Source organism: Schistocerca piceifrons, chromosome X (assembly GCF_021461385.2).
Source record: "Schistocerca piceifrons isolate TAMUIC-IGC-003096 chromosome X, iqSchPice1.1, whole genome shotgun sequence".
NCBI lineage: Eukaryota > Metazoa > Arthropoda > Insecta > Orthoptera > Acrididae > Schistocerca > Schistocerca piceifrons.
Genome location: NC_060149.1, coordinates 880,957,320 through 880,982,643, shown reverse-complemented (window position 1 = coordinate 880,982,643; position 25,324 = coordinate 880,957,320). Strand labels below are relative to the sequence as shown.

Sequence of the window (25,324 nt, the reverse complement as noted above, 5' to 3'; positions counted from 1 at the left end):
CTGGAGTCAGCCCAGACAAATACTGCACAACACATCTTTCTTTCAACACTCACTGTCAATGGAAAGTATTTGCTTGTTTCCCATTGCAAACAAAATTATTTTTAAAGCATAATTGTTTGTGTGTATTCAATAGAGCAGTCGTCAAGAAGTCTAGTGTGATATTTGTTTTATCAATAGGTACTAACAGGGACAGTAAAACATGAACAACACCCAATTCTCCAGCAGCGACAGCACTGCCTAGGTCCAAGCCAACCACTACAGCCATGCAGCAGCACTGCTCAGTCACTGCTGGAATATTTGTTATTCTTGATGGTTTACCATATCGATAACATGAATATTGCACTAAACTACAAGGGTCACTCTAAAAGAAATGCACACAATTTTTGTAAAAATACAGTTTTCATTCTGCATGTGTGAAGGTTTAACAGTGTGTAGATACATCCTTCCCACTTGTTTTTAAACTTAGTTCAACCTGTTCCCGTGAGTGGCACCGTCACAGTATGTCTTCAAGATGGCTGCTACACTTGACATTCATCAGAAGCAACTTGCTGTCATAGAATTCCTGTGCTGTGAAAACGAGACAGTGGAAACATCCACAAGAGGTTGAAAAAGATTATGGAGATGCTGCTGCCGATCACAGTACAGTTAGTTGGTGGGCAAGCAGGTTACATGATGAAAGGGAGCACGGCAATATTGAGGATTGTCCTCACAGCAGCAGGCCTCATACTGCACACACTCCAGACAATTTGCAAAGAGTTAACGAATTGGTGACTGCTGACAGACGCATCACAGTGAACGAATTGTCAAGCTGCGCTGGGATACAGGAAGGAAGTGTTTGCAGAATACTGAAAGTATTGGCGTTAAAAAAGGTTTGTGCCAGGTGAGTTCCCAGGATGTTGACAGTGGCTCACAAAGAAACAAGAAAAACGGTATGCAGCGAACTTTTGGAACAGTACGAGAATGGTGGAGATGAATTTCTTGGAAGAATTGTGACAGGTGATGAAACATGGCTCCATCATTTTTCACCAGAGACGAAGAGGCAATCAATGGAGTGGCATCATGAAAATTCACCCAAGAAAAAAAGAAAAAATTCAAAACCACACCTTCTGCTGCAAAAGTTATGGCTACAGTGTTTTTTGATTCCAAAGGACTCTTGCTTGTGGACATCATGCCAAGTGGAACCACCATAAATTCTGATGCTTATGTGATGACACTGAAGAAACTTCAAGCTCGACTGAGTCGTGGTCAACCACATCAGAAAAAGCAGTATGTTTTGCTGTTGCATGACAGTGCACTGCCACATGTCAGTCAAAAAACCATGGAAGCGATCACAAAACTCTGATGGACAACACTGAAAGGCCCGCCTTACAGTCCTGATGTGGCTCCATGTGACTATCATCTCTTTGGGAAACTGAAAGACTCTCTTCGTGGAACAAGGTTTGAAGATGATGACTCCCTTGTGCATGCTGCCAAACAGTGGCTCCAACAGGTTGGTCCAGAATTTTACTGTTCGGGTATACAGGTGCTGGTTCCAAGATGGGATAAGGCAGTTGAGAGGGATGGAAATTATGTGGAGAAATGAAAATATTGTTCCTAAAGGATGTATCTACACACTGTAAAACTTTAAACATGTAGAACAAAAGATGGATTTAAAAAAAAAATAGTGTGCATTTCTTTTGGAGTGACCCTTGTAATTTGAGATGCCTTATTGAATGGGCACATAAAATTTCAGTTTAAAAATCATTTCGTTTGTAACGAGAAACAAACTGACACTTTCTGTCAACACTGAGTGTCGTGCAAAAGACATGTTGAGCAGTATTTTTTTGGGCTCACTCCAGCTACCCATTGAAAAAAAGGAATTGAAAACATCTCAAAACACCAGATAAAATGCACCTGATGACACTTAGGAGAGATTCCTAGTATATATTTCTCCCACAGCAGGAAGTACTTCGACACAGAACTGCACTCTTGCTGAAACAATTGGCACCTGTTCATATTTATTGCAATGCAATTGAGATGGAAAAGTAAAGATATATCAAGGTTTATTTTTGTTTTGCCTTTAAATCCATCATAATTATGTAGAGGCAGCTAACAAGTAGCTGAATGCACATCTTGATGTTTTCATGAGAGACTAACTGATCCATCAAATTTCGGGAGTGCATCCACATGAATTCTTCTTCTTCTGGTATTTTGGTCATATACCTTTTGTCCAGATTGGAACTAAATAATCGTACTGTAATTTTAAACCACATATATACAAGTGCCAGAGACAGTGATTGGCAAAGAGTATGCATAAATTGAATCTGTGGCTACATGGTTGATCCATGCTGGAATATCAGTGCATCATTAGTAGCTGCACTACAGCAACATATTTACAACTTTATTAAAGAAAATGGCAGATTCCATGATTTGTCCAGGGTGCAACAGCTGTCTATGTTAATTAAATTCTTTGGCAAATGAAGTTGAAATTCATTTGGTGAAGAATTTAATTAGCTATTCTCACTTGGACAAATCGTGGAATCCAGCACTTTCTATAAGAAACTGTTTCTACAGTGCAGCTAATATTGGCACATTGATATCCCATCATGGATCGGCCACATAACAACAGTTTCAATTTATGCGTACTCTTTGCCACTGACCAACATGTGTGCTGCTCGTGTACCTGTGGTTTAAAACAACTGAACAAGTACTGTAGATTCAATCTGTTGGCTCACTCTGAAGAAATAATAATGATAATAATAATAATAATAATAATAATAATAAGAGTTCATGCACTCCAAAAATTTAATGGAATGGGTAAGGTGGGTGACAGTCTGTTTTTAATTAATATCTGTAAGGAACTTGTAACAACTTATCATTGAAGCATCATTGAGAAATATAAGTGAAACTTTTAAAACAAAATTATTTGTCTTGATATAGTGTTGGGGATAGTGATAGATTGAACCTACTATATTTTAAGGTGGTATCACAATCATGCATGTTTTGTTTAAATTTTAGCAAAACTGCCAAGAAAGAGGCCAGTGAACGCAAATCATGTGACAGAGAGCTGCAGAAAAGAGGTAAGAAACTCAGTGTGTAACAATTTCTTTTTCATAAAGAAAAACAGATAAAGAATACATGGTGTTTGTCTAATAAATGTCTTCTTACCAAAAGACAAAACAGATGGACGAAGAGTTATGGTTCTGAAGTCACCCCCTTCTGAAGATCAGGATGTTGTGAGCCTCAGTGTCACCATACCAAAGGGTAATGAATTTTATTATGCCAGCAGTATTTAGGTTATCCCATAGTATTCCTAAGTGAGCTGCTAACTTCCTTACTGCTAGACAGTATGTTACATATTGATATTATTATTGTAGAATTTTAAAGGGAAGTAACGAGCATTGGGTACCATTTTGATTCAGTGTGCATATACAGATGTCTGCTAGTTTCCTTGCTTTCATTTTCCATTTACATTATTTTTGTCAGAATTTATCTTGCAGCAATCAGTTTTTCCTATTAAGTTTGAGAAATCTACCTGTTGGTGTGTTACTGATATCACATTACACATGTTACCATTACGCCCTTCATCTCCCTCAACTTAGTCAAATCAAAAGTTCGTTCAATACATGAGGATTAAAGATATTAATGGGGAGTTCTGGAATGTAAATAATGAAAGGAGTAAAAGTTGTAATTCACTCTATAGCTGAAGAGTTGAGTGGTCAATATAACACGACTGAAAACATGATAAGCTTTGGGATGATGTTCTCCTTCAGAGCTAACTACATACCTATACTCTATTCATAATTACTTTATAACTGACTTTTACTAAGGAAGTACTGGTGTGAAGCACTTGAGGGGCCATGGCACACATTTGGCTGATCTCAAGAGACCTTTAGCCACAGCAACGACCTGTGGTTGCCAAATTTTCACTCCTATCACAACAACACTCCCCACTTGCATTACTCAAATGCTTCATTTTCAGGCTGCTTGCTGTCTTGTGTGATTTTGTTTATTTTCATTTCTTACAGCTGTTGGAGTTGTTATTTGTTGCTCCTGTTGTTTGTCACGTGATGGTAACATATTAATTACAAATCTAGCAATCTTTTTCTAGTAATGAAACAAAAAAATATGCCAAATTAGCTCTTGCAAGTGGCGCATCATGCATAATCTTTAATCCAAATTATTTCATGTTACACATCATTTACAGAATTCTAGTGTGGAGGGATTGAAAATATGATTTTTTTCATGAGATTTTGTTTGCATAATGTGTTCACCTATCTTCAATAACAAAAAAAATTTTGCATATCAGAAATTTAGTAATGTCATCAGCAATATAAGAATACATTTTTATAAATTTTACATGTTTCATCTTAAAAATTTACTGTCATAAATGAAACTTAATTGGAAATGTAGTGCATCTCTTCAAGAACAAATTAATGCACGTTCCATCTTTGTACATTAAATAATTTGCCAACTTGACCAAGTTGAATGAAATGTAAGATTACACATTTGTTCTGTACTGGATGTGGCAAATCTGTTCCACACCTCCACATGTGCCTGCCTGAGTGTCAGTTCCAAACTAATTTTGAAAACACACACACACACACACACACACACACACACACACACACACACACACACACACACACACAGGGAGTACATTAAAAGATAGCAAAATTTTCAGTTTCGTTTATGCATGGATCAGCCACTCAGTGCCTGAGTTGTATGATGAGTTATTAGCTTTACTCGTTTCATTATTTGTGAAGGTTAGAACTGTTGTTGGGGTTTGGTATATATTTCAGTTACATGATGTGACACTTGGTAACTATTTATATGTAGTTGATAAACATGTTTAACATTCATTATCTCTAGAAAATGGACATTTATTACAATATTCAGGGTTGCCCAAGATTTTGCAACCTAAATGCAGAACTTGACAGTCTGACCTGCAACCAACATATGAATATGTTGAAGAGCATTACAGAGGAAAGAAAAGAACGTACACTTCTAGGGCAAGAAAAAAGTATTTAGAGACAAATGACTCAAAGTGAGCATTGCTTATGTGTAAGAGAAACCAGTCTGTGGTAGATTATGTCTGATCTTTGTTACAAAGTACACAATGGTCTGATATACAATCAGTGATTGTGCTACTGTGGGGGAGGGACACATGATTTGGATTGTTATTGTTGAGCTGCCATTAAAGATGGCTGTGTTGTTCTCAATGGCATGCTCTACCACTGGGTATAAAATGTAGCCTTTGGCACCAGTTTGGTGAAAACCTGTGGAAAAATTGCTACAGAGTTGGTATACGATGACTGGATTCACAGGTGACCCTGCCTCCTACGGGGTAGGATATACCTGTGACAGGAGTATTTGGTGGGTGCATGTAACAGGTCTTCGACTTAGATCTTTCACACAGATGTAAGCATGTGGTAAGGGTTTGGATGTAAGAATGGCATAAGAAGAGACAAGAATGTCTTTTAGGTTGGATGGTCAGAGGTATTCTACTGTGAAAGATGTGGAAAAGGTTTTGGGGAGTAAAATTCTTTATTTCAGGGTAAGATGAAAGGTAGTGTGCAGCTTAAGTTGGAATATTGGGTGTGTGGGAAGAGAGTGTGCAGGATATCTAGTAGTGGACCAGGTTTAACAGTGATGCCTTTCTCTTAAGGCCTTGGCAGTTAATTTATTTTTCTCTTCAGCTATGAATCTAGTGTATGTATTTCAGCAGTAGTAGTTTGACTGGGCAATGTTGCCATGCATGTGTTTGTGTGTGTATTGTATAGTTAGCTGTGTAGGAGAAAATCATCCAAAAGCTTAGCAAAGTTTACACCTTTGTTTATGTGCCCATTGATCTCTCAGTGCCTCAATACACAGTGTTTTGTTACGTTTTATCCTTCCATATTTTTTATTTCACCAAGGACTGTCCATTACCAAGTGCAACTTGCTCTGCATCATAAACACACTAGTTTGATTCCTTGCATTTTTATGTGACCTTAATTAAATTATTTTTGAAACTCCAAAGTCTCGCAGACATGTAGCACAAGTGATTGTCGTAATGTGTGTTCCCCCCCCCTGTTATCATGAATGTTTCACCATTCAGGTGAGTTGGTGCCCAGTTTTGGGTATTGTAAGAAACCAGTAGCTACATTCATTTTATCGTATATTTGTTCAGTTACAGTGTGATTCTTTAGTGCAATGCACAGAAAAGCTTTATTTTTAAAATGCAGCTGCTTAGTGCTTAACATAGTGTTTCATTTTCTTCTGTGTACTTCTGGTGTGTAGGTTGACATGAAATTCTAAATTTTGTTAGCACTATAGTTTGCTGTTTAAAGTAGGTTGTGTGCTGCAAATAAGTGATCTGGGGAATGATCTTGACACTTGTTAGAATTCTCATGCCTGGCATATGTTTTAACGAAGTTCCAGCAGGTTTTTATTATTTTCTGAATACTCTTAAATCCATTATAGCAACATGAAAGAGAAAAAATGTCTGTTGGTCGAAGATGAATAACAGGGTGCAAAAGGTGTAAAATGAAAGTCTTAATTCTATGTTGAATTATAAGGCCTGTTTATTTTTGAAAATTATCAGTTAACAGTCTGCTGTATGTTTCTTGAAGGTATTAAATGTTTGTAACTGTATGGCTCTAGGGATAGAAAACCTGTGACCCAATGGCTACATCATTCAAACTCAGGAGGATGACAGTTCAAACCTGCGTCTGGCCATCCAGATTTAGGTTTTCCGTGATTTCCCTAAATTGCTTAAGGCAAATGCCAGGATGATTCCTTTGAAAGGACATGGCCAGTTTCCTTCTCCTCCTTCCCTAATCTGAGCTTGTATTCAATCTCTAATGACCTTGATGTCAATGAGATGTTAAACACTAATCTCCTCCTCATCCTCTCTTGGGAAAAGTTGTATAATTGCCTGCAAATCAGTATCTAGTGGCCCTGATAGTCAGTGCCTACCACGTTTGGGAGGAAGACGGTTCAATCCCGTGTCTGGCCATCGTGATTTAGGTTTTCCTGATTTCCCTAAATTGCTCCTGGCAAATGCTAGGATGGTTCCTTTGGAAGGGTATGGCCGATGGCCGACTTCCTTCCCTAATCCAATGAGACCGATGACCTCACTGTCTGATCTCCTCTCCCAAACCAACCAACCAATGTACCACGTTTGTAGCAGTGTCTGAACTTCTTTGACTTTCAGTCAGTCAAAGTGTGTATTCTGTGGATGCACTATTACATACCTCATGCTACTCACACAGCCACTTTTTTTTGCGATGGGTTTATTTTGACAGTCCTTTATCCTCCTTTTCATTTCCTTCTCTTGCCAAGTTTCTTATTGTTCTTTCCTGTCTTACAGCACCATCTCACACAAAATGTCACTTGTATTTTTGTATTAGTGCAAATCCATCTTAGGGATTGCTCCTTCCCTGTTTGTGTTCTCTAGTTGACATTTATCTCTGTCCAAAATAGCATGGGTTCATACCTCACTCTCCCTCATCTTCCTCCTCCTGCCCTACCTCTCATTCATATACCCACCCACCCACCCATCCACCCACCCACACACACACACACACACACACACACACACACACACACACACACACACATTAAGAGAAGAGGTGATGTATATGGTCTTGTTTAATATTTATCTCACACTTCTTACTTCAGTTGCAAGTGTTTCCATTTATTTCATGTCTGTCTTGCTTCCCACCACACTACCATTTCATACATATATATATTTGTACATATGCATTCTTTAATCTCCCATAGACAAAAACTGACACCAGATTTTAAGAAATATTTTAAATGATATTAACAGTAGTTTTTACATTGTTTAGGAATGTGAGTGTGGGGCTTTAAATATAAACTTTAAGAATAGATTGGAATGACCTAATGTAATTAGGAGGTGATGGTGGTGGTGATGATGATGATGATGATGATGATGATGATGTAGGGTAAAGATACCTGAATATTTTTACATTTATTTGTGAATGACAAGCTGTGGAATCTTATTTTCTTAAGCACATAATATGAACTTACAAAGCACCCTTTGTTTACAGATAAAAAGGATAAACACTCTCCATCAAAAGTACCTGTTCACTTACGCCTTGGCCTTCCTAGTAGTAGCTGGGACACACAGAATTCCCATTCAAGACGAAGAGGTTATCGTAAGGTGAAGCTTAAACGCAGTGTGATTGTTTCATCTGAGAAAGGTCATAAGGTAAAGTTTTTCAGTATACAACGGAGCAGTTGCCTATATGAGTATGGTTACAATTATTTTTCATCACCTGCTGCATAAATGTAAACTGATGCATTGAACTATTCACAGCTACACTTTTTACTCTGTTTTGTTGATAATATTGCGCATTCCACCTGTTGAACATTTAAGTTTTATTAATTTAGATGTTTATCACTTAATTAATTCCTGTGCAGTAGCCTGCCACAGCTGTAAAAATGTTCATCTTAAAAGCAATCATCATTATGAGATACATTGAACCAAAGTGCAGCAGGAGATTTAATTTTTCTTGTATGTCTGTTGTTTCATAAAGAAAATGCTCGATTTAAAAGTGTACATAGGACATGTTTACTGTCCTTGATTGGACTGTAAAAGAATCTTCTTTGAAATGCTTTACACATTCAGATTAAAATGAGATTGTAATTTGATTTCGTGTGATGCAGGTCTTAATGAGCTGCTCATGTTGCATTTGCCCTATATATTTTATCATGAATTTTTTTATCTGCTAGTACATTTGAGAACTGAGTGCTGAATATTTTTATTCTCCATGACATTACCTGATCAGTCACATTGTTTTCTTAACATAATCTGATTTCACTGTTGGGCATGCATTTGGTTGCTTAATAGTAATAAATTTATGACTAGATTGTCGAGTTCAGCTACAGAAAAGATAGTACCAACAGTGACATTAAACAGTAGCTTCTGTATCCTTACCATGCAAGGACTGAGCATATATGCAAATATTGAACATTTGCTCCAGTAACTGCTTGGCTCAAGCTTCATTGTTTGAAAAGTGCTTTAGGATTCTGATGAGAAAAATGTTGTTCAGGTATATTATTAATATTGAATTAATTTCAGATCTGAATTATACAAAAGGTTTCTTCATATATTATCATTGATGTAGCATAAATCCGGCATTGCTTTGATCAAGGTGCTAACAGCAAAAATTTGAGAAATTGAGCCCTACTATTATTAATATTTTTAATGAAAGAACAAGGATGGAGAATGTAAGCTGAAGTTGCTATTGAGAAATGCTTGCATGTAAAATGGGTTACTGCACAGAACCACTTGGAAATAGTAGTAGTAATAATAATAATAATAATAATAATAATAATAATAATAATAATAATAATGAGATAGTCCATACAGTTTAACTCAATAACTGCATAATTTTTGTCTTTCTGAATGTTGAATGAGTCTGAGAGTGAGAGTAGAATGCTTATGTGTGGACATGCATAGCATGAATTAAGGTTGCTTAGTTATATAGTCTGTGGATAGAGGTTAAAATAAATTTAGATAATTTGTCTTTCAGATCATACATTGTTGCCTCATGCATTGATTGGATAGCATGCACTATTGTTGCTTAGTTATGCAGTGTGTGGATAAAAGTTAAAATAAATTTAGAAAATTTGTCTTTCAGAACATACATTGTTGCCTCATGCATTGATTTACATAGATAACAATATAACTACATTTGACTCAGCAAACAAAATTAAATTGATATACTCTGATGCAGAGATTAGTTTTTCCATTCAGATTGGTGCTGAGTGTCATACTTCAAACAACATAAGTCCAACTTAATTATTTTTTCTCTCTTTGTTACATAAATAAAGGGATGTACATACATTTTTAAGTTACAATTAGTTGGCAGATATGTGGAAGCTACAAAATGTTTTTTTGTTTTGGCTCAAATACAACATGTTACCTGCTAAGTTTCAGAAGAAAACTCTTTTCAAATAAGTTTCTTCTTTGCACTGATGTTAAGACTGAGTAGAGTAAATCTTACAAGACAATGTTCTTAGTCTGTGTTCTAGTCATTGTAAATTGTTATTTTAATTTTACTCTTTTTTTCTTGTTATTTCATTGTTCTTTGTCAGAAAAGTACAGGAGTTACATAAGCAAGAAATGTCAGTCTGCCACAGTATGTATAAAAACAAACACATACAAGCATTCCATTAAAAAAAAGAAGTTAAAAGTTGTCACAACACTATGAATGTTGAAATGTTTTATCCATTGTTAACTTATATATTTTTATCAAATTGTTTAACAAATTCTCTTCATGGTAAAAAAAATTATGTTGAAAATGCATGTATTTATTAGTAACAATAAGGAATACGCATTTCTCAACCTGTTTCAGACCAAAGGATTTGTAAATTTTAAACAGTGTTATAGCTTCATAAAATGTGAACTGAGAAACCACAAATGACAGCTTTGTCATGACTAACAAATTTAAAGCAAGTCAATTTTTGTTTTACTTGCATCTCCATATCCTACCATCCCATTCATTTCTTCTGTATTCTATTATTTTAAAATTTCTGTTCAGTTAATTTTTCTAAATTATGCACTTTGCCACAGTATATTCTCACAGTAGTCCTTTTTCCATATTATACATATTATAACTTATTTGTAGATTATCTTCATCTTGGAAGGGATGTCTGTTGCGAATTCTCCAGACACTCTGTAACTTATTTAGTAGCTACTTTCTGTCCCTGTTGTAGTCATCCGACCACTAAGTTCTAAGTCTCATATAATATTTCATAAGAGCCTGTATTTGATATATTGGACCTCCTTAATTTATGCAGGGACCTGTTACTTTCAGATGTGAGTAGTTGTCACTTCGTTCTTTGCGTTTCCAGTGCATCAATAGTTGATGATCATGTTGCTAGCTGATGAGTGATATATTAGGAAAACAAAATTGCAGTAATTTTTGATGGGTGAGCATGTAGCACTTTTGGGTCTGTAAACTGGATACAGTTCGAATCAATCAAATTCCACTATAAATAAGATTCCATGAAAAGTATTGCCTATACCAGGATGGCTTTGCTGATAGTAAAATTCAGGTGAAAAAAGTAAGTGAGCAGGTATAGGTTAGGCTAGCATTATGTATTTCAGGGGTATAGTAATCCGTCCAGTTGGTGCCAGTTATGAAATGGAAGAATATTTGTAGTGTAGATAGAGTTAAAGATTTAATTAAAGTACCCAAATGGTTGTGTGTTTCTGGATTGCAGATTTCTCGATAACATGACAGTGTATTGTTGCAATCTCTGAGAGCAAACAGGTGCTTAAATGCAATAAGAGAAAGTTTCCATTGGGTGACTTTCTGAAAATTTAACAATTTACATGGCATTTGGCTCAGATGTCCAAAGGTTTCCATTGAGCTGTTAGAGGTAAAAATATCATGAAGCGTAGATTTCAGTATGCATTGAGGTGACTGTGGTAAGTGTGACCATTGATGACCTCATTCATTTCATCAGAATATGTCTATTTTATTCCTTAAATGTATGTTGAATTGCATCTGAAGCAGTCGTCTCCTTCATGCCAGTAACAGGTATTTTCTTTGGAAAGGATACAGAGTTCTTCAAAAAATTGAAGAATATCAGTTCTCTGTGGAGAAGCATTTTGCGTATAGTTGTAGAAAAGACCTTGTCTTACTGTTTTTGTACCATCTACCAAAATTTTGATGTAGGTCACAAACAACAGCCCATTTAAGGTAACTTTATTGTATCTGTTTAGTGTTTTAGTAGGTGAACATTTCTGCAGTATTATAAAAATTTTGCCACATTTCATTCAAGGATTCGCAAATTAAATCATAACAGTTCACTATAACATGCAAAGTTCCACACAACAGTGACATAAATTAAAAACAATGAAAAAAGTGGAAAGCATCAAGGTAGATTCTTCTTTACAGCCTTAATGCAAAGATAAATTGTTTTTTATTTCCTCTTTTTTTCTACTGTTTAAAATTTTTTCATTCCCAAAATAACCCTGTATAGCCTTCATAAACATTGCTGCTATTTTTCCCATTCTTTCAATTCTTTATGTTTGTTACATTCTCATTCCTTAAGGAGTAAGATTTTCTTCATATAACTTAAGCTTATTATGCACAGTTTATTTTTATTGATGTGAATAAAGTAAGTGTGTATAGTTCCAGAGAGTGCAAGGTTGTATACAGTGTTCTTGATAGGGAAATATAGTGATGTATGGATACACAGCTAGCTGAAAGGGGTGTTCGGCTAATCAGCCAAAATTTCAATGGGTATGTCTGCATGTTCAGGGACAATATGAATATTATGCTTTACACATTAAAGCACAAAGCTGTAAATAACAACTATGTCGCTGACAACACAGAAAGTGAATGGCATGTTGTGAATTTGAAGCTTTGAAAATGAGCTTGTGTTTAAATAAGCCATAGTACTCATTCTTTTTGTATTTTAAATACTGAAATTGTTGTAACTCTCATAAACTAAAATTATAGAGGCATTATAAAATGCAGATTTTTGTTGCATAATTTGTTACCACTGTTATGCTCTTTTTTTTGTTAGAGAGTTGTGAGATATTTTTAAATTAGTGCAATGTACTGCGCAGTAAACTTTTTTTCATATACATATATTGTATAAACAGATGTCCAAGGAATCATAACTTTGTACAACCAATAACATTCTTCAAATAGATGTTTAGGTAACAATACCTCTTTTGTGAACATGCTGTTCAACACAGTTGTGCACTGCTAGCTTTGGAGTTTGTAGTGTACTGCTATTACAAAATATAATTGTATTTCTGTACATTGCTTTCAGCTGTCAGTAATTTTTTGATTTGTGTGAATAACGGCTCTTAAATTATCAGCAATTTTTTGTACAGAAAAAGTACTTTATTTTACACTCAAATGCTGAATATGTAACAAAAAAAAACCCTTACAAAATTTGTTCACTTTGCTGTATATGACATATGCCTGACACTTCTAAGTGCGAAGTATTCGTAAACTACATGTGACATTGCCAGAGGGATGTTAATTGTTGTTGGCATGTTCCTGCTGCACATCATTTTATAAAGTTTCCGATTTTGTTAAATAGTGTAATCTGTGGCATAAAACACAAATGTGTTTTTTATTTGTAGACAAGAAAATCTCCCTCATACCGCAGTGTCCATATTATCAGGAAGCTGCCTCATACACTGATGGAATGATACAATTGTGGACTTCTGTGTGGTGGTACATGGATTTATTTTGTTGCTTAATTGCTACGAGATTTCTCTGCCTACCATTCCAACCAAAGCAAATATTAATTAGTTCCTTTTTGAAGGTTACTGAAAATAATTCCCGCAAATGTGCTGTGTCGCTGTAGTGCACACTATTGATTGATAGTATGACACTATATCTCCTTGTATGTGAACCTTATTCTCTAAATGCTAATTTTTGTTGTAAAGAGAATGAAACATAGTACAACTGTATTTGAAGTCTGAAAAGGGCATTTTCTTTCTAAATATAAGCTCCACACTATAGTTAATAGTGGTTTCATACTGCATATCTATCTTTGAATAATTTGATTCAGCTTTTTTCTTTTTACTTATTTGTATGTGTATTATGTGAACATTTGCAAATCTTATTGTAGAGGACTTGTTGATTGTTCATTAGCTTCTGTGGAAAGCAACTCCCTATTGCAGACAGTTATACATGACTGTCCTTGTATATCTGGTTATAATTGTTTTCCTGTCTGTTTTATGCCAGACAGTACAGACTATTATCACTGAAATCTGTGACACATTTTACATAACCTGTTAGTAAATTTTGGGAACATTATGAAAATTTTCCTGGATGCAGGAAGTGAAAATGTTTGGAAACATTTTTTAGAATTAATGAGATTTGACAGAATGTGTTTGCTGCAATGAGAGAATTCATAAATATGCTGCTTGGCTGTAATTGACCAACTCAGTGCGAAGCTGTTATAGAATTACTGAAATGTTTAATTTGGAACCAATAGAAGACAGACTACTACTCTTGTGAAAATTTGTTTGTTAGATGTGGGAATCGCTACTCATAATTGCTTGTAAATTAATTTTACTGTCAGCCTATTACCAGGATAAGAGGAGTTATTTATTATTCTATCCATAGTGGATAAAATGTTATGAAATGTGCTGAGATAAAATTGTAGAAAAAGTTGTGGCTAGTAGTAGTACCGAATTCTCTTTGCTGTGCATTGTAAAGTGGCACATAGAGTATCTATATATGGAGACAGTGGAAAATGTGAATTTGTAGCACCTTTTTATTCGTGTGTGTGTGTGTGTGTGTGTGTGTGTGTAAGATCACTTTAAAAAAAGGGGGGGGGGGGGTTATATTCAGTGGACAGAAGTCAACACAGTACTTAAAGAGCCATAGAAGGCTTTAGATAGGTGGAAAACGCTTATGTGCATGTTTCTTATATGCAAATGTTCTGTTATGAGAACTGGTTTTTGTGACATTGCATTTAGGACTGGTTTTTCTTGTCCTGTGAAGTTTCCTGGCCACAGCATATTTACTGTGTTGTAAGGGAAGTAATGATAAATGCATACACTAAACAGACATTTTGACTTTATTAGTTGGTTTCTTCTGAAAGTATTGGTTTCATCTATTGTTCAGTACACATCCTTCTTATCTCATTGTCAAACTTTTTTCGTTCCCTCAGATTACATGAACTTCCTCATACTTGAAAAGTTAAAAGCAGTGCTGTTCAGACTGTGTTTTCGTAAATTTTAACATTTGTACCTTCTTCATTATATTTATTAATCTCTGTGCAAGTGTCATTTCTTTTGCTCTTGGTAGTAAATCTTACACATTGATAATAATATAGTTGTTGATGACACAATGGCTGTTCCTCTTTGCATTTGTTTGTGAGTAGAGAGAGAAGGGCGCAAAGTTGGTTTTTTGACTTCCAGCCATCATTTCTGCTGTTTCAGATGTTATTTTGAAGTGGTGCAAATAAATATACTTACTGATCTTGGTGACCGTTTTCTGGATTTTATGAAACATATACAGACTTATTTTCAAAAAGTAATGTAGGTTACATTCCAACTTTTGTGATCGCGTCACTCAGAACAAACTCATTTTGCTTTATTTCAAAGCATCTTCAGTGGTCGCTGTAACAATTTTATTTTTCTTACAAATCTTTTTGACAGGATTGAAAACAGTTATCGTGCTTTGCATTACTACTACTAAACAGTATTAAACTGCAATGATTATTCATGCATGTGAGCCTTATTTCTGGCTCGGTGTAGCTCCATCTACATTTTTCTTATTATTTTTAGTGTTGATAGACATAATCTTATGATTATGCATCTTTATTCTGTATTAGTTTTATTCTGTGACATGGCCAATGTTTGGCCCTCAAAATAATTTAATTTTTGTTCTGAAGAAGATACCATTATTGACATTGAAACCTAAGTAAACTTAAAAATTTTTACCTTGCAACTGAAGGCTGAATTTCTTATTGTCTGAACAATTTACGGTTGCTGAAGCACTGCATCATGTTAAAGATTTGTCTTCAGTAACCTCTAATGATTCATGTTGCGTAGCTATAGTCCAATTGTGTGCATAGCCAAACTTCCTAGATTTTGTGTTTGGGATGTCAGAAGTGTAAAGATTGAAGAACAATGGAGCAAGGACTGAGCCTTATGGTAGCCCATTGTTGAGAATTTTGGTAGAGCTCATTTGTTCTCCAGTAATCACTTGAAAACCTCTCCCAGCCAGCATGTTATCGATGAGTCTGATGATATTGCTGCATGGGATTATTTGTATGAGTTCGTACAGCAGGCCTTGTCTCCAGACCGTGTCGTAGGCTTCATCTCAGGTCTATGGATGCAACTGATATGTGTTTTTTTCCCCCTGGTAGCCTGCCTCTATGTGTGTTGTCAGGGAAAGTACTTGATCAGTGCAGCTTCTATGTGGTTGAAATCCTGATCGTTCGTCTGTAATTAATTCCAGTAATTTTGGGCTCAGTCTGTTATACAGGAGTCTCTCGAGCAGCTTGTATATGACACTGAGCAATGCGATTGGCCTGTAACTCTTCGGCTGATCGCTTTGTTTTCCTGGTTTAAGCAGTGTAATGATCTTTGAGTTCTTCACTTTCTGTGGTATGTTCCCTGTTGCCATTATATTTGAGTAAAATTCTGCAAGCCATTTTTTTGGCGCATTCCCCACAGTGGAGAAGGAATTCTGGGTATATTCCATCCAATCCAGATGCCTTTCCTGTCTTGACACTCTTCAGTGCTTCTCTGACTTCATTGGTGGTAAATTTCAAGGAATACTGGTCCAAAGGTGTGCTGTTTTTCTTAAGAACGCTAAGCTCACAGTGTACAATTCTTGTGTGTTTTTTGTCCTTTGGCACTCTAGATGTTGCCTGTATGTGAGCTGAAATCCTATTTGCAGAAATATCTGTTGAGTTATGATGTAGTTTGTTAACTCCACCTAGTTTTCGGAGGAGACACCAGGTCTGCCTACTAGATGTCTGGAAATCAAACTACTAAACGGTTTCAATCCATTTCTCTCGCCATGCATTGTGTAGGCTGTGCAACAGGTCATCTGCAATCTCAGGGTCTCCACTCTCAAGAAATCTCTGATACTTATTTTCACACTCTTTGTCCCATCTTGGTGCATATCATTTATGGAACCCCCTCGGGACAGCAGCTTTCGCTGCACTTTTAACTGTACTTATGAGTCTGTCCTAAATACTAGCTGTTGGGTGAATCCATCCCAAGCACTTATCCAATTTTTACATGTAGATATCCCTCTTTGCCTTTCTGAAATTCCACCTTGGGCATTGTACGGTTGTTATGAGTGGGATGTTGATTCCAATTTCAATCAAGACTGGGCGGTGTTGACTGTGAGGGAAGTCTATTAATACACATCTTGTAGTTCTTAGTGGTGTGTGGATATTGCCAGTCATCACAAAGCATAAGTCTGGATTATATCCCTTTCTCCAAGCTGCAGACCGAAATGTTCCTTGGTCCTTTGGGTTGAAAACTAAGAACAGGTTGTTAACCCTCTGCCCAGTTAGTAAGAGCCTCGCCATTTACATCACCTGTTCTATATTTCCACCGAGGGTGGTGGCTATTAAAATCCCCCATGTATATCGCAGGTATGGTAGGACATCTTGAGGCCAGGGAATGGTTGGTGGTTTGTACACACTGCTCACTGACGGATTCCTGTTTTGACAACTACTTCATGTATGTCGTCATGCACTGTTGCTGAGCACAAGTGGACATCTCCAATTGATGATCACACTTATGTAGCTACTCCATATGCATGATGAAACATTGGGGTAACTGGAATCATACCTCTCCGTTTAAGTTGGTCTTCGTCTTCAACCTGAGTTTCCTGAACTGCAACGAGATCAATGTTGTCATCACATAAAATCTTACTTAGTACTTGGCGTTTAGCCCAGCATACTCCTCCTATATTGACATGGCAAATCTTGAAGATAGGTCCAAGGGCCCTCGTCTGTTGACTCTGAGAGGAGCCTTTTCTATGGCCAGTCATAATGATTTGACTCATATCTGCGATATACGATGGATATTAGCCAGAAGATCAGTGATCAAGATCAATGATTGTTTGGCCACCTCAAAGTGAATGTTCTTTAGCACCACCTGGGAGACGTGTAGCTTATGGTATGCTATGGACGCGAACAGCCATTGTCTCCCATATGCTCTACTAAACAACATAGAAATGTTGACCTCAGCAGCAATGGCTTAATGTGTGAATATAAGATGGTTCTGTATTTTTCAAATGACAAATTTGGGAAAAAACTTCATCGTATAATTGGGTAAATATAGTATATTACCTGTATTACTGTTACTGAAGAAACAAGGAGGACCAAAATTTAAGAGACACTGTGTAGATTCCCTTATCTTTCACAGTCAATCGTATGAGTTGAGCATCTTTGCTGTGTGGATTTCAGGGTTTTAATATTGTGAGGTACAGCTGTTTCTCAAACATTAACAGTCAATATATCAATATAAAGTCTTCTCATTTACACTGTGCATTTGTTATGTGTATACCACAGTTTAGATGCCTCTAGAAGTGTGAGTATGGAGTTTTGTGGCAAATTTTTGGATGATTTAGTGTGATAAGCAGTGACTGTGGTGATCAAAATTGAGAAACAATATTGTCAGTCTTTCAAGGAGCCATAATGTCCTAAATATCTTTGCATTATGTAACTGCAAAAAAAATAAGACATATGAATTTTGTTTCATGGATTTACTAAACTGCTTTCATCATAAGAATAAACGTGATGTAAACATTACTGTGTAGTCTGCCACATTTATTTGAACCTCATTGGATTTCATTTCATGTGGAACAGAAGCCAAGCTGTCTCGAGTATAGTCAGGTTTTATGCTGTGCGTTACACACACATTGACTCAGTGATGATACGGGGCAACAGCTTTATCAGCATATTTAACTGGGACAGCACTGGCCAGCTAAGTGGTCCAACTAACCTGCGGTGATGTGAATAGGTGCAGTTAAGGTGTAAAAAGAGACTATCAAGAAACAATATAGCTTAGATGTCATTTAATTTTTAAACAGAATGAAATAATATATGGCAAGGCTTTAGCAATACATTTCTTAAGTGACCATATGGAAAACGTAACATGCTCTCATTCGTAGCTAACACAGTATTATATTAAAAACAAGAGTGATGAAAATTCCTAACTCAAACACAGCATAATTTTTCTGTGTGAGCTATATTAGCATACTGCAGGGATTTCAGCATTCAGTTAAGTATTGAAGCCACTGAAGGTATTACTTAGTCAGTCTTTCAGTACTTAACAGAGCAGTAATCTCTAAACTGCTTCTGTATCCAAATCTGAGGAATACATTTCAGTACTGCTATGTTGATAAGGAGACAATCAACAACAGAATCCATGAAGCCACCCAAAAACCCACATTTTCTCCTCATCTTCTATGGCATGCTGTTAGCATTTCCCCAGCATTCTGCAGTAATATGGGAAAAAGCTGTGTGCATTAGTTCCAGTACATCAGTCGGCTTAAATTTCTTGTTATTTCTAATGACAAATCCTTCACCTTGGCTCGAGATTAAACCTAATCGGTTCTGATTGCAGTGGTATGGTGACAATTGAAAAAATTCATCATTTGTACAATGTGCTCGATGCCATTAAAAGTGGTTTTTTTTCTGTGTTTCATGATACTTATCACTCTGGCTCATGTGAGACCACATATGTGGTATAAAACAATGGAAAAATTAAAAATCAAATACTCTTTAGTATTTGACTTTTAATTTTTCTCCCAAAAATTTAATTGTGTAATCTTTATTATAAAATATCAATCATTAAGAATTTATATTTGCAGTATTAACTGGAATTCTGCATGCAACATTTAATTAGAAACATGAAGATGTGCATTTTTCTTTAAAATGGTTATTAGGTATGTGTTCACTAGCATATATTGGATTAATTTCATATTTAAATGATATAGATATTTGAACTGAGCAAAGAAAAGAATAAAAAGGCCACAGCGAGATTCAAACCAGCGACCTACAGAATTCACGATTGGCAGACTCTTTCGCTACTGATTAAGCCACTCATCTATAATCTGTGAATGCCATACATTTAGTAAACAGTTTTTTAAAAAAGTTCAAAGCAGGAAGTAGTGTCAGCCCGTTTCATAGTACTTATTAACAGCATGACAATCGGAACACAACCAATGTTTACAGAGACTGCAACTGTACATGACTTTTGAAATGAAAACTACACAGCAGAAGTATGATTAAGAAAAACATTGATGACTGTTAATGTTTTAGAATACCTTAAAATTTCACTTGCAGTAGCTTGCTAATAAGAGATCTAATATATAAGTTGGATGTACTTCCAAGACCATGACAACACCAGTGCACATGTGCTATGACTGCTGACTAATCATTGTGTTTGTGTTTGTTTGCACGAGGTTTATTCTTATGATGAATGAGGTATATCTCATGTTAAATTAGTTAACTATATCACCAATACAAAATCAAATGAAAACAGTAAGAAAATGAATACTTTCGTATTTGATATGGGATTAACAGATACATAATTTTATCTGAGGGTTAGCTCACTTTTTTTTAATTGAACATAATATATTATTTCTTCAATATTGTCTAGATTTATCCATAATGTGACTCACAAAGCTATAATCCATATGCTGGATATAATTAATTCTGAGTTGAATGATTTTTTTTTTAAAACAAGATCCATCATCTGTTGAGTTGTTAATTGTCACAAGTCTCATGAACTTGGCAGATGGCAGTACTTCAGCTTTCACTTACCCATTATTAAGAAATATGCAAATACTGTTGCTTAAGCATGTGTCCTCTTTCTGCAATTAATCCTTTGGAGCACCAGCTGCTGTTTTATTTTTGTGTGCTGAACACATGCAGACAGAAACATTGGATTATTATTTCCATGCTATGATTAGGCCTGCACTGGTTCTTACAAGCCAGTAAATGTTGCCAGTAGGCCAACATTCTACATCATCTTATTAAAATATTGTCACGTAGAAGAAGGTGTAATTAGATGAATGACGAACACTAACTTCACTTAACGAAGGTTTATTCAGCACTTGCACATACAAGAGCGCGGAGTGAAATGCCTCCGGCCAGAACACATACAATATATATACAGCTACAGAACATTTCATTACAATGATTCTTGATATTTGTGGATACTTCTAGAATGTACTTCAGCCGAATATAGAAATTAAAATTGTACAGTCCAGGTGAGTTTTGAACTCACGACCCTCCATGCAGCAGTTTAGCATCATAACCACTACACCACGGTGCTACTCAGCTTCTTCTGCGACAATATGTTCTCGAAAAACTTCAAATGATGTTTCAGTATTTCTTGAATGAAGTATTTCGTGAAACTACCTTTCTCTGGTCATAGTAATACTGATAGAATGTCATTGGCCTTTCTTTTCAATCAGTTTTTGTCAGCCAATGAGACATTTAAGTCACCTATCCACTGTGTTGTTTTCATCAAGCCACTGCATTATTTTCTGTAGTTATGTGGTATGCTGACAATTGTTATGTCATCTGTGTAAAATTTGTTTTATTCTTTCATTTAATGTCCATCACTTTCGATACAAGTCTTAACAATAACTACATAAAACTATGAGTTAATGATGTAAACAGAGTGACTACAAGTGCTTAACCATGATTCTTCAGTGGAACACGCAAGCATTGCTTGGCTTTTGAGGGTACAATAGTCAGTCAGACTATTCATATTTTAGTACCTTGTAATTTTCTATGTAGCATTGTGAATGTACTGGGATAACACTTGTAAAAGGGGGAGGGGTAGGGGGAGAGTTGCTGAGAATGTAAAAGACACAGAACATAAAAAACACAAATTTATTACATTTATGCCAATGGCCTTGCCGCGGTGGTAACATTGGTTTCTCTGAGATGACCGAAGTTAAGCACTGTTGGTCTTGGATAGCACTTGAATGGAGTACCGTCAGGGTCCGCTGATTGCTGTTGGTAAGTGGGATGCACTCAGCCCTTGTGAGGCCAGTTGAGGAGCTATGTGACTGAGAAATAGTAACACCAGTCATGAAAACTGTCAACGACCAGGAGAGTGGTGCACTGACCACAGCCCCTCCGTATCCACATCTCATGACATATATGGGCTGAGCGTGACACAGCAGTCCTTTCATACTGTGGGGCCTTCAAAGCCTGTTAAGATGGTGTTCTTTCTTTTTTGTGGGATTTCTCAAATGGTGACTGTTATTGTTGTTACACTTTTGAAGCCATTCAAAGAAGTTTTCCATTGTCTTATAGTTCACTGAAAATGAAATTGTGTTGATTTCTTGTCTTATTACTCTCTTCAGTTTGTCAGTGGTTGCACAGAAATAAGTGCAGGCCATTGGGTTAAGGTATCCCACGATGGGAAAGGAGATATTCTCATATATTCAAATTAGGTGTTATGATGGACCAGTCAATGTCAATACCAGTGTGCAAAAATATCAGATAACTGAGGAGTATCTGCAGCACTTGAGCAATATTTCCTTTAATAATTTGTTGACAAAAGTTAAAAGTAATGTAATTTTTGCATACTTAGTTTTGTGGTTTTATTGCTTTTTGGAATTTAGTAGCTACTTCTGCTGTATCTTGTTTATTGTGCTGAGCTTTTAATCGACAAAATTACAAATCTCCATAAAGGTACGTCCCAACATCTATTGGTGTGTAGAAAAGCGCCTCCAATGAACTGTTAATTTTTAACAAGTTTATAAGTCTCATGTTACTTCTCCTTTACTGGAGAACACAATACTTAAAGAGATTATTTAAGTTATTTTTGAAGTTAAGCGTTCATTCATTTGTCTTTTGGATTATACCAAATGTTTGGGACCCTTATATGACACTCACTCATGTTCGATCTACATTTATGTTTTTTCTGTGGCCAGACCCCCAATCATGTTGCCAGAACACATCAACTTTATCTGAAAAAGAGAGAGGAAGGTCCATGCCCTGCACTGTAATCATTTTTATCTTCTTTTACCAATAGAAATATGATCTAGGAAGCATTATTCCTCACATAAAGATAACAGGCCACAAACTGTTCCAGTTGCCTCAGTCAGACCTTAAACAGTTTGTTAGGACTTTTTAACTGAATTTTCCTTTGACTAACTTTGCAATGTACTCAGTTAATATAAAAAAGTCTAAAAAATCTTATGGACTCCCTACTAGAATTGGAGTGGTGTCTCTCTTGACAAATTAAAAACATTGGAAGCATTATTGTTTTGGGCCAGTATCCAGATTGCACTCTGTTTCTATTTGGCTAGATTTGAAGTTATATTAGATTTTTTTATGATCATCAATGTATGGATGTCATTCTTAGAGTCCCAATGATGTGTTATGTAAAGTTCCAGTTCACTAGCAAAAGTTGGACATTGTAAGTACCTGTAAAACATTGAGATGCAATATCTTGCATGTGGATAACCTCTAGTGCCACACTCGCTCCTTACGTCACCACCACCCTCTTTGTTGAGCAATTTTGCAAACAGCTCAGATTGCTTTTTTCTGTTGTTATTGAGCACTGCGAGTTCCATACTGTATCTGATAAGTTTATACTATTACCTCAGATCACAGATTAAACAGATTGACTGTCCTTACATCAAACAGGCAACCGTGTAAATAGCGACACTGTGCTACTTGTTGATCTATGCATGTCATGGAATTGGCAACACTGTTTCTAAGGTGAAGTGTCTGAGGGTGGGTTTGCTGGCATTAAGCAGAAGGATAGTGTGCTGCATGTCAAGTGCCTTCACCCCATAGCCGATTGGAGTTGAAGATCACAGATAAGCTCCTGTAATTCTACAGCTGAAAGTTATTTCTGTTTCGGGGATGCTTCTTACAATTATACGCTGAATAATAGATGAAATAAATAAAAGTGACACTTATAAACATTTCTCACAATTTAGTGTTTGGACACAGGCTGTATTGCCATAAAAGCTTTCTGATAAACTGTCAGCTGTATGCGATCGCATAGTTTACACACTTGTCACCAACTATGCTCTCTGTTCTGTAGGTTGTTTGATATGGATTATGGGGGTAAAAAAATCAATTACAGCTGTCTCAGTAATTTGTTTCCTACTTTGCTCTTCACTGTTCTTAATCACTTGTCAATATGATTGTAGCGATTCTCTCTGATTTCTGATTGTCAGATGTCATCAGTAGTAAAAATAAATTTATCTGAATATAAGCAATCATCTTTGAGCTGCAGTGCTACACAGTAATTGTGGATGGCCCAGGTATACAGGCACCCACTACTGTCCTATTTACTGTGATTTTTTTTCCATCCCAGTGCTCCTGCCTGGCATTAAAATGAACATGTAGAATAAAACGCAATGACTTCACTGCACCAAATAAAAATTTATCTGATGAATAACAGGTGTAGAAGGCTCATTGCAACTCCCAATCAAGTAAATGGTTTGAGCACAGTTCCAGTAGCAAATGTAACTTGGGTACCATTGGGTATCATGTCCTACCACCATGGGCATAAGCCCATTGCATACTATATGTATATGGATTAGCTGAATTATAATGACAATACCTTTTTCCCACTGAGACAGCAAAAAAGCTTAAGACAGAGTTTAGGTTTCTTTTGTAAATATTTCTGTAGCCATTATTAAGCACGACTACATTTTACATTTGATTACAACTAGCTGTAAATGAATGTCATTTCATCTGTGCACTGAACAACTGTATCTTCAAGAATACTAATTAAAAAATTAAAATTACTTTGAGACTGTAAACATCTTCAACATACTGTCAGCACATATACTACTCAGGTTGAACATGTTACCTCCTGTGAGTTAAATGAGGCAGTGCGATGAAGGAAAGACAGTGAAATCAATTTGTGCACTGTGAGTTAAATGGTGCAGTGCGATGAAGGCGAGACAACAAAATTGACTAGTGCAGTGTACAGAATTTTTATTTGTCACTTCAACACAATATAAATAAACTACATATTTTTCAGTGCCTTAAGTTTTGATAGAGTTTTACAAAACTTGTCTTCGAACATAGTTCTGCAACTATAATGTAAGTTACATTTAGCGAGGTGATTTAAAATCTTCATTTCATGAAAATTTATTCCCAGCAATCCAATGTCTCAAGTTAGGGAACAGAAAGAAGTCACTTGGAGCTAAGTCTGGTGAATAGGGTGGATGAGGAACCAATTCAAAGCCCAATTCGTGCACTTTTGCCAATGTTATCTCTGATGTGTGAAATGGTGCATTATCATAGTGAAAGAGCACTTTTTTGCGTACCAACATTGGTCTTTCAGCCAATGCAAGTTTCAAACAATCCAGCAATGAAGCATAATTGGATCTAGCTATTTTTCTCCCTTTTTTCAAGTAATCTTATGAGGATTATTCCTTGGGAATCCCATAAAACAGTCCAGTGGCCATCGTCTTCCCAGCTGACAAAATGGTCTTTGCCTTTGATGCACTTTCACTAGCCTGTGTCCACTGTTCTGATAGGACAGCCATTTTGACTAGTGTGTAATGATGGATCGAGGTTTCATCAACAGTCTCAAATCGACACAAAAAGTCTTGTGGATTGCAATTAAACATTGCCAAACATTATGTTGAACTGTTGTGCCAGATGCACTTTTGCTCAAATGCGAGAAATTGTGGCACCCACCTTGCACACAGCTTCTTCATAGCCAATTTTCTGTGCAGGATATTGTGCACTCACTCAGTTGAGATGCCTACGTCCCAGCACTCTCACAAAATTTTTATCACGGATTTTGTCAATTGGCCACACTACTACTTCAGTGCATGTCCAGCAACATTTAAATTCATTAATACAAAAG

At 36.2% G+C, this 25,324-nt stretch overlaps 1 protein-coding gene across 2 annotated transcripts in view; it reads left to right on the top strand.

Moving 5' to 3' along the window:
* Window positions 1-25,324, top strand: part of LOC124721466 (serine/arginine repetitive matrix protein 2-like) — a 156,740-nt gene that overhangs the window by 121,197 nt on the left and 10,219 nt on the right. The window contains exons 8-10 of one of the 2 annotated variants that reach the window (XM_047246456.1): window positions 2,998-3,059; window positions 3,154-3,243; window positions 8,037-8,197. In XM_047246456.1, the coding sequence (XP_047102412.1) occupies window positions 2,998-3,059; window positions 3,154-3,243; window positions 8,037-8,197 (313 nt within the window). The remainder of the gene's footprint in view (window positions 1-2,997; window positions 3,060-3,153; window positions 3,244-8,036; window positions 8,198-25,324) is intronic. The other variant, XM_047246457.1, reaches the window with a different exon arrangement.